The 11,398-nt window shown below is 40.7% G+C and overlaps 1 protein-coding gene across 1 annotated transcript; it reads right to left on the bottom strand.

The window, feature by feature from the left end:
* Positions 1-1,070: 1,070 nt before the first annotated feature.
* On the bottom strand, positions 1,071-10,575 carry LOC131249399 (uncharacterized). Its single transcript, XM_058250154.1, has 6 exons — positions 10,218-10,575; positions 8,984-9,127; positions 3,130-3,219; positions 2,913-3,038; positions 2,362-2,460; positions 1,071-1,333 (listed from the first exon to the last, which is right to left on the bottom strand). The coding sequence occupies exons 1-6, from the start codon at positions 10,321-10,323 to the stop codon at positions 1,257-1,259; spliced, it is 642 nt and encodes a 213-aa protein (XP_058106137.1). The 5' UTR covers positions 10,324-10,575; the 3' UTR covers positions 1,071-1,256.
* Between the last annotated feature and the right edge of the window lie 823 nt (positions 10,576-11,398).

Here is an 11,398-nt window from a genome sequence, read left to right as displayed (position 1 = left end):
CAACATGTCACTTAAGACCCAAAGCCCAAGCCTGGGCTAAACCTGCTTGCACTAGCATAGCAAACCCAAGCCTGAGCTGAACCGACATGGACCCAGCATAGCAAGCCTAAGCCCAAGCCGAATTGACATGGACCTAGCGTTGCAAGCCCAAGCCCAAGCCCGACCTGAAAATTTTTTAGTTGGGCATGAGCCCAACATGGACCAGAGTTTTAGATCAGGGTGAAAATTGGTACCTTGGGGTTTCATGTGATGCCGCATCACATAGACCATTCAGATTGGACGCCCATAACACGTGTGCAAAGGTGCGCAAGTGTGCACGCATGCCTATATGTGTGTACGTGCGCCATTCAACACACACATTAAAGACAGTCCCAACACAATTATGGGAAGCCCTAAAAATAAGCCTGCCCAATAATTAAAAAGGCCATACCAAAAGCAATGAACAGCCATTCCGAAACCCTTAAATTGACAAGCTGGCCCAGGTTGGTTGGATCTTGGGGTATCCAATTTTCATGGTAGGGCGAACATTGTTGTACAGGTTGGATGCTATACACATAAAAAAGTAGGCCCCACATGCAGCCCTTGTAAAATAAACTTATTCTAGAATGACTGGTAGAAGAGCAGACCTCAATAAGTAATCCCTAGAAACACCGTTTTCGGTTCAAATTTTGAACTATGTTGGTTCCATTACAATTTTGAACTATGTTTGGAAAAGAAATGTAATTTCTAAGAATTGGAACTAAAATACTAAGAACACGTCCATCATACGTCCACCAATATGCCATTTAAGATGCAATTTCATTTTATTTATCGGTTTATTACCCATCAAAAGTGGACCCCATGATTTGGACGGTTTATTTTGAACTATATGTTTATGCATAGACAATATCCACCGCACGCTCTCTCTCCCACTAAGTTATCATCGCCACCTTCTTTTAATGGCACACACAACTAGCAATCCACATTACAAGGTTCCAAATCCATCTAATGGGAGACCCACCATGCAAATGATCCAGATCACTGGAAGATGGACCCCACATATACAATTTGTTGGCTAAACAAAAGAGTGATTGAACATAGAAGACACTCAATAAATTTTATTTACTACACAAAATATTACAAAACAGATTTTTCTTTCAAACTGAATTTCACATGAAAATATCAAATAGGAATGATAGAAAATCATAATATAAAATCTGTCTCGGTCTAAAGCTATGTCCGAATAAAGGAGATATCTAGTGCTGATACTGTGTATTCTAAAGCAATGGAACCATTGCTAAAGAAATCACGAAGATAGTCGACCAAACCGCATTTCTCAAAGGACTAGAGCCATCTGAAAAGGTGAAAAAAAGAAGTAATATTAGCTTGGTGTTTGATTTCGGTCTCAAAGACCGACCTAAACGGCAAGAAAATTAATAAAATCCCTATTTCCTACTTGAATATTCATGATCTATTCATTAATCAAGTGGGCCACATATGCATAAAGAAATAAACATTTTAGAAGAATAAAATCAACAGTTACATTAACAATGGATGGATTGTCTATGCAAGGATTGTTGTAGTATATAGTAGTGTGCATGTAAAGTTAGGCAGACCAAGCTCGACCAAAGTCCACGGGCTAAGCTAGTTGGTCCAAGCACGGACCAAAGCATGGTCGGGCAGGCTACCAGCTTATTGCCACTGTTAGGGCCTGTTTGGATGCACTTCCTCAAAAGCGGCTTTCAGTCAACTTGGCTTTTGCCCCGCTTATGTTTAAGTGCCTATTTTGTCAAGCCAGAGATGATATTGGTGTTTGAAGTTTGGATTGACATTGTGTTTCAGCCTCAAAAGCTCCTTTGGAGGGTGCATTGGCCCACCTTGGGCTGAAATTTCATGTAAAATTGTGTGATTCCATTTCCCCCGAATCTAATTATCACTGATTTGCAAGTCACGGTTTTATTTCTTACCATCTCTACACCAATACATTATTAAATATAGGTTACCAAATATATTTATATGAATTCCAGTGGCTTTCAATTAGTACCAAATACAACTAGTGATTTAAAGCGGATTTCAATTACTACTACATACAACTGATGATTCTAATTCACATGAATTTCGTAATAATTACCAATGTATATCAAATACATGCTCCCAAACAAAGCATTCACTTATGCATCACTGTGAGATGTGTGTGCCCTCTCAAGTATTCCCATTCATTTAGCCCGAGTCATGGACTACGCTGATTTTTAGGCCCAAGGCCAAAAGAGGAATAGTGTGCATGATGGTCGTGAAAACATTAAAGTGGGGCCCACACAACTCAATCCCACTTAATTATAATGCCGAGGTTTGTAATAAATCATGACCACACACCCAACTGACCTTGGTTTGATGCGCCACCATTCTCGGACAAACTAGGCGTAGAAGATGATCGGTTCGATACTCCAATGCCAAGGGTCTTACAATCTGCTCCAACTCCACCTGCAACCCAATCTCAAAAGCATTATGATAGTTCATCTTACAATGCCTATGCGGCCGAGTTTTGCATGACATAAACAGAGAGATTAGGTGCTGAGGGGCCTTTCATCTTGTTCACAGCATGTAACTCAAATCAAATCCAAGCCACCCAAATAGTGGGACCCACTTTAGATCAGTTGGTATCCCAAAACACACCAAGTGTATGATCCTAATTCTCTCATGATTGGTGGACAACTAAAATGGCTGATCCAAATTCAACAAAAAAATGTCCATCAGCCAGAAATCAGGATGATTAACCAATGTGAAAATGACCACTCTACGGTAGTAGTAGTCTGCACTATTTTGGTGATTGGAATTTAGGACATGTCACTTGTAGAGTAGGGGTGGCCCACCCCACCATTTCCCTTGATTCAATACAGATGCAGAGATTTTAAGGAGTGAAATAATTTTCTTACAGTCACTAAAGCATGGGAAGTTGGTAACATTGAGAATATTGGTGAATCCTTCTTTACAGTCACAACGGTGCCCGAATTGCGACGTTCTCACGCATGTACCTTCGCCGCAGTAAGACCACTTGCATGCTATACAACCATGTGAAACCGAACATTAGTACATATATTTCAGTGATACTGATAATGATGATAATAATGATAAGTGTCGTAAGATGTTTACGATCGATAATGGAATGATTAGTGTGGTCCGGTAAGGATGATGGAGCCGGAGCTAAAGCCGACGCATTGTTGCAGTCGTAATTCAGAGAACCTGGCAAATTCAAAGTATGACAGGAAGATAAAAATTAAAATTATTATTTAATTTATTGGATAATATTAAAACTACATTTTTATTTTTACTAATGAATTTATTTTGAAAGAAGAAATTTCTTAGATAACATTCATTTTAAATATAATTTCATAGAATTATAATCGTGAAAAAGACTTCAACTACTACAGATATTATTTTTTATGGGACACCTAGGAAATCAATTAATTATAGTGTGAATGACTGGGATCTACTGTAATGTGGTGTAATGTCATGTAAATGAGTAATGATAACCACTACCATAATAGTAAGAAGTAAAGCCTTATGTAATACTACTACCATTCTTGCAACTTTAATTTTTTTTTTATATGCATGTAATGTACTCACATGATTACATGCATGAAAATGTAACTTGCCTAATATATGTTATATCCACATGGTAGGGCATGACTCCAAATATCAACTTCATCCAGCACTTGTGTGGGCTGCAGGAAGTTTGTAATGGTAGACATTTAATCCACTACTTTCTATGGTATGGCCAACTTTCATTTTGAATGTCTTAATTTGTCTCTTTTTATAAAATGATCTTGCAAAATGAATAGATGGTGTGGATATAATACATATATCATGGTGGGGCCTATGAAACTATGCCACACCAAAGCATCTCAACTCATCTAAGTCGGTGGTAATTCTCACAAACTATTGGTTCATTTCTTACCATTTACCTTACCCAATGCACCTCTCTCTCTCTCTCTCTCTCTCTCTCCCACTCGCCCGAACTCAACTCAGCATCTACCCGACTTCTCTCAGTCATATGGCCTGCACTCGGCCACTCTCCTGGGCTCTCTTTCTATCCATACTCATAATAAAGTACTTTCATAGCTTCATCTAATATTATATATATAATTGAATATTTGATTTGGGGGTTGGGTTAGTTGGGTCGGGTGGCTGGGTTGAGTCAGGTGCGGGTTGGGTGTTGGGTTGAGTCGGGTGCGGGTTAGGTGTTGGGTCCTAGGTCGAGTCAGGTGTGGGTGCTAGTAGATGGGTTAGGTTGGGTGTGGGTGCTAGGTTGGGTCGGATTGGGTATTGGCAGATATGTTGGGTTGGGTTGAGTTGAGTGTGGGAGCAGGCTTGACCCAACTCGAGGTAAGCTCACCTTTACTCGATCCACTAGCTCACCTCAAAAGGTTTGACAAACAAGCCAAGTTTCAATATTAAGCTTGAAAGCAAGCTCAAGCTCAAGCTCTGTGTTCTACACGGACGAGTCAAGCTAAGCTTAGCTTACCTCGACCCAACTCAACTCAATATACAAACCTAATCTCAAAACTCATGTCATCCAAATAGGCCATGAGACTTTTAACAATCAACCAGCCTACACTCAAGCATAACATTTAAGGGAGGGTGTGGGCTAACATTTCCCTCACCTCCTCTCTCCACGTGTAGGATGCGATTTGGTTGGTGACCTTAACATCAGCTAGATAGCGTCACAGCATTGTGTGCCTACCATGTTTTTTGTGTTTTATTCATGCCATCCTTCCATCTTGCCTGTTCATTTTAGGGCACGAGCCAAAATTAGGCAGATACAAAGCTAAAGTGCACCACACTATAAGAAACAATGGCGACTCAATATTTATTGTTAAAAACATTTTTGGGTACACAAGTTTTGGATTAAGCTGATATTTGTGTTTTCCGTTTTATCAGGTTACGTGACTTTATGAACCGCTTGGATGGCAAATAAACATTGCAATGTGCTAGTAAGAAGCTTTAATGGCAAGTATTCAATCCCCACTGTTCCCTATGGTGTGATCCACCTGAGCTTCAGATCTGCCTCATTTTCGACCTTATGCCCTAGAAAGATCTGGAAAAATGGATGGACGGTGTGGATAAAACACATAAATCATGGTGGGGCCCACAGATTTGATACAAGCTCTCATGCTGGTATTGGGGTCACCATCTAAGCTGCGTCCCACGTATGTGCCATACCCTAATCTAGCCTAACGAGATCCATGCTGTATCTAAATTACAAACTATAATAAAAATGTTCAAGCATCTACACCTGTTGCATACTTCAATATGGACCGTCCATTCATTCCATACCACTCCCAATAGACCATGTCCAAAAGCACACCCCGATCAGATGATCCTAACCCTTGGAATGATCAAAGGGTCATTTCGTGAGAAAGTCCAACTTCGATGGCATTGGCTTATTAAAGTGCCTATTTATAATCACAAGTAATCTAGGCTGGGCCCGTCGGGTTTCTTTTTACCCGACAAACCATAACTATCTAAACTTGCACGCAATTGATCGAGCGGTTAGGATCATCCAATTGGCTTGACTCGTGCATCTTAGCCTGTCAATGGTGACGTGGATTGAATGTACAGTCCAGATCGATGATTGGAGTGTTCCAAGTGTCATCTAAAAGCTTTGATCACAATGCTAACGTGTGATTTTCCGTATGACAAAGACAGAATATGAAGTCTCGGACAAGTAACAAAAGGTGTGCGATGATACGTACAAGAAACCTATTACAGATCTATTTTATTTATTTATGGCCACTTGAAGCAGTGGGGCCCACCTATTCTCTTTTAATCTATTTATTAATGCCGGCCAAATCGTTGAAGCAGTGGGCCCCACACGGGTTTGAACGGAAGAAGCCTATCACAAGCGGCGGACTATGTGTCTGTCCGCCGCGTGGATACGAGAGATGGCATAGAAAAAAGCTGGGGCTTACATACGGCAATCACCACCGTCCATATGAGCTGATGATTTTTTGTTTGGGGCCACCTTGTGTGAAGGTATGAAATAGAGGGTCGACGATGTGTTTCCCTGTTGGGCATACTGGCGGACGGTCTGATTAGGAAATCAAATTCCAGGTGCTACTTTGGACGGACATGAAGTATGCTGTGTGATTCTGACCTACAAGGAAGTATGTGGGGCCCATTGTAATGTGGAAACAACATCTGATCCGTCCATCATGTGTAGTCACTCTTTTTCTCCTTCATTACCAAAATTTGGTATAAATCCAGACTCAGGTGGGCCACTCCTAGTAAAACCATGCCCAAAACCTCTAAAATCATATGTTATGGCCCACCTGAACGTTGGAATGGCCTGATTTTCGAGGTCCATTCATCCGTTGGAGTGTATCTTATGGATGGATTGGATGGCATATACTTAATACGGTAGCCCCAGCACACAATCTGAAGGATTTTACTGGTGGGCATCCACATCCCAACCGTTTCCTGCATTGTGGCCCACATGAGTTTTGGATTCACCTGATTTCTGGGTTACAAAGAGGACATGATGGGATCCACATGATAGACAGATTGGATGTCATGTACACATCACAGTGGGCTCCTCTTATTGCATTGTAGGTTGAGCTTAACCCACAAAGCTTTGTAGTGGACCCGGCCTCGACTGACCAATGATAGAAGTATCTAGATGTGGACCGGTGAATCAACGATCATGATCATCACACGGTCTCTAGATACGGGCTATATTGAGTTAATAGATGCAACTTGTACAATTTCCAAGTGCCTGCGTATCAAGCTTCCTATTCCAGCAGAGTATTCAAATAACTCTCCTAGAAGAAGAAGCGCATTTCAAAAGAGAAATAAATGCTTGTTCAACCAAAAAAAGAGAAATAAATGTTAGTTTAAAGAGGCCATTTGCAGAGCATTTGCCAAAATGTTATAGATCTAGACGATCTCGACCATTGATCAGGTGGGTCACACGGTAAACATGGCCTAGATGAAAAATCAGACGGGTCCACACTCATCAGGTGTCCGATTGATCCTCCTTGAACGAAAACAATGTTCATTTACATCTAACGGTCCATTTTTGTCATGCATATGTGGCCCACCAGAACATTACACCAACCTGTTTTATAGACGAGATCATGTAATTTTGTGTGACCCACCTGATGAATGGTTATTATCTCACACATGGGTTGCAAACAGCACGTGTTTCGAGAATCGCAATTTCAATCTCTCCGCGCGAAAGCATTTCCCAAGATTACGAGTCGCCAAAACTTCTATTTCCAACGCGCATTAACGACAAAACTACTCGCGATTGACTGCAAGACCCTTCGAGGGTATGGCTACATCCAACCAATCCCACGTGGCAGAGAACGTGCATCAGATCCAACGGGTTCATCAGGTTCCGGCCACATTTTCACCGTGGATACAAGACTTAGTTGGGCTACTTAACAGGCGATGGTGTAAGATAATGCCAGAAAACTCTTAAATTCACATGGTGTGGTCCACATGAGTCTTAAAATGTCCTAATTTTTGGGGAATCTATTCATCCTAGTGTGGGACGTCAGATGAGCGGATTGGATGGAATACACACACCACAGTACACCCTACGCACATCTCAATTTCCCGTGGTGCAGTCTACCTGAGTTTTGAATCAGCATGCTTTTTTTGGAAGCGGATTAAGTGAGGCCCGGTAACAGCTTAGTAGAGGGGGCCTGACTGTGGGGCCCACCTTGATGTATGTGTGTTGTATATCCATGCCGTCCATTAGTTTTTCCATCTCATTTTACAGCATAGTCTAAAAAATTCCTAGGGCCCACCGTAATATTTATTTGTCTTCAACCTGTTGATAAGGTCACACAGGCCTAGATGAAGGGAAAACATAAATATCAGGTTGATACAAAACTTTTGTTGGCCCCAACATATTTTTAACGGTGGGTGTTCAATCCCTACTGTGTGGTCCACTTGAGATTTGGATATGCTTCATTTTTGAAGCCATACTTTAAGATGAGTTTAGAAAACTGATGGATGGCATGGATATAGGACACATACAACGAGGTGGGCCCCATAGTCAGGTCCTCACCTAATCCTCTCTCCTTGTTTTGGTATATGTCCAAACGCGGCCCACCTGCTGAACAGAGTGATCTCATTAACATCAATTCATCCGTTCACGTCAGCAAAATAGCCATGGTTGGATTTTTCAAACAGAAACCGTACATGACTTGTTAGGTTGACCGGAGCTACTTCTAGAGAACGACTTTAGATGCATCAGATCCACCCCATTCATACAACCCCTTTTTGTGGTTCTGATTCAACAGTAAGTGGGTCACTGTGAAGGAATTGTACCTAAAATCTCTAAATTCACTTGTTAGGTCCCACAGGAATTTGAAATATTACATGACCTTTTAGGATGTGTTTTATCTTATGAGGCAAAGTTAGACAAATGAACGTAGACATCACAATGGGCCTTGCACAAACTAACAATGAGTATTCCATTCCAGCCATTTTCTTATAGTGTGGCTTACTGACTTCTGGATTTTCAATGATTTTTAGTTCCTAAAATGAATGAGAAGTGGCTTACCTGATTAAGGGGTTCGACCTGTGAAAGTTTCACCCACATCACCGTGGACATGCTTCTCACATAAGGTTGCAGATTGCATGGTAGCTCCTACCATATAGTTTGGTGGTGTTGGGATACGATGAAATTTGATTGAGCCTTATGCTATTAATAGAGATGGAGTCACGCAGAATATGCTTGAAAGTTGTTACATTGAATATGTGGTTAATAGAATTTCATGACCCAATCAAATTTCATCATAACCCCTCCACATGCTTGACCTTGAGCCTTGATGTGCATTAGGGCTTGGGTCAAGCTAGGGCAAGGTCTTAGAGCTCTAGTACATGGTTAGAGCCGAGGCTTAGAGTTGTAGGGCCTGACCAGGACTAATCTCACTCTAGCACTATCTTTACCCATTGCCACGCGCAGAGATAATAGAGAAGTAAGAGATCTTACAGTTGGGAATAACACAGGGCATGAACTTGAAGTCATCACCAATATGGAACTGACTCCACCCTGGATTGCATTCGCATGTAAACGTGAAATTCGAAGAAGCATTGCAAGTCCCCTTTCCACACTCAATTGCATCACATATACCATCTGAAACAATCACACCCACCAACAAAAAACCAATATTACTAACATACAACCCATGTACCAATTTCAACCATCAAAGCCCAAAAAATAAAAATAAAAATAAATAAAGACACTCACATATGCACACGTGTGTATATAGACACATGCATATGTATGTATGTGTAGTCATACATACATATGATGCATCTATGTAGACATACTACATACATATAAATAGAAATGGACATTAACATGCATCCAATAACTAAAATAAAACCCATGTAGCAAATGAGACGATAGACATACATGCATGTTTATGTGCAGACATACATACATAGATACATTTGTTTGTTTAGAGACACTGCATAAACATCTATAGAAGTTTACACACATAGCACTGTAGACACATACATGCATGTGTCTATAAACATTCACATCTGTAGGTATGTGTACAACCACACCAACCAAAAATAAAACCCATGTACAAAAATTCAAAAGAAAGACATACAATCAAACATATAGATATATAAAAGAGGAATGCTTATGAGCACCGTGCACACCTTTGCATCAACTGTTTAGATTCTTTGCCCATGACACATGTGTAAAGGTGTGCACGTGTGTAAAAGTGTGCATATTGCTCATATATATAAGAAAGTGCGCAGGCTTGCACACCTTCTTACATAAGCACCCACACCTGTCATGGACACAAAATTTGAATGGTCCACGTGATGCGGCACCCTTGAAGCCATATGGGCTAAATTTTCAGCCTGATTCAAAACTCTAGTGGACCATGGTAAAGAGAAATGCAAATTAAGAGAAAACTATTTCCTTTTGTCATAGCCCAAAAGAGTTCTATACCTGGCTGAAAGTTGGGCTTGTGAGGTTTCAAGGGAAGCCGCATCACATGGACCATTCAGATTCTGTGCCCATGACATGTATGTAAAGGCGCACACAGGTGCTCGTGTAAGAAGGTGCGCATGTGAGCATTCTTCTATATAAAAACATACACACATACACGTGTGTGTGGAGAGATTGGGAGATACACATAATCATGTATAGACATACATACATATGCACGTGTGGAGAGAGAGAGAGAGAGAGAGAGAGGCAGTACTAAAAACAGGAGCAAAAACAGGAGATAAGGCGTGGTCTGATGCTACGATTGGTTGTATGAAGAGGAAAGAGGCTGCCAAGTAAGATATGAGAACACCCAAACCCATCTTTCCTCCTCTGTTCTTCTTCTTTTCCTCCTTATACACACACACACAGAGAGAGAGAGAGAGAGAGAGAGAGAGAGAGAGAGAGAGAGAGAGAGAGAGAGAGAGAGATGAAAGAAGGGAAGGTTGATGGAGGGGTGGTGGGGATGTCTGGGGTTTTAATGGAGAGAGATTGAAAACTACGTTGTTAGAAGGGAGGCAGTTAGAAGAGAGTCGTTGGTGGAAAGGGTCGGCGATAATGAAATGCTTTTAATTTTCTATGTTTCTTCGGGGGTTTGTTTGAAGTAAGCAGAATTTCCAGAAGACGCCTCGCTCCTTTCCCATTTCCCACTACTATTTAAATATGGGCCAGGTAGCATGTGGCTCCCTCTTTAAAATTCATGAATCTGATGGATGCTACTCTCTCACATTAGAATTGCACACGTGTCATACAATTACTCAAATCAAACCGTCCAATTTATGGTATCCATTATAGATGTATCATGAACGAAAATTAAGCTTCTTTTGATTATCTCACTATCGGATTGATGACCATTTATTTAACGGTTAATAATGAAAAAATCTACGGTCCTATTACTACAAGTGTTTTACCAATCAGATGTTGGGACTGAGCAACCAATCTGATCGTAGGCTATGATGGGCTGCACAACCTAGTCAGTGCATGTGTATCAAGCGTCATTAACGAACTGAGTATCATGTAATTTCTCATTATATATACTCTGCCGGAATATGTTTCGTCATACACATGCTTTCATTACTAGTATACATGGCATTCCCGTAAATGCACTGTTCAAATATAAAGGATTAGCGATTCAAGTTCAAAGATTTTTTTATTTTTTTTAATGCTCTGGGCTGGTTGATACTTGATACTCAGGCACTGAAAGATTGCACTGGGAAATTAAGCTATCCAAAATAACGGGTCCCATTATAGATGGATGGCTGATTGGCTAATGTTTGATGGACGGTTGAAAAAAAGTCAATGGTTGGAATTCAACAAGCAAATACCTGATCATTGGAGGTTGAGATCGTTAAATCTATTTTTCTTCTTAATGTTGGATTATTTACTCTGGGACCAATA

Source organism: Magnolia sinica, chromosome 6 (genome assembly GCF_029962835.1).
Source record: "Magnolia sinica isolate HGM2019 chromosome 6, MsV1, whole genome shotgun sequence".
Lineage (NCBI taxonomy): Eukaryota > Viridiplantae > Streptophyta > Magnoliopsida > Magnoliales > Magnoliaceae > Magnolia > Magnolia sinica.
The sequence above is the reverse complement of the archived record's forward strand: the minus strand, read 5'-3'. Positions and strand labels throughout refer to the sequence as shown.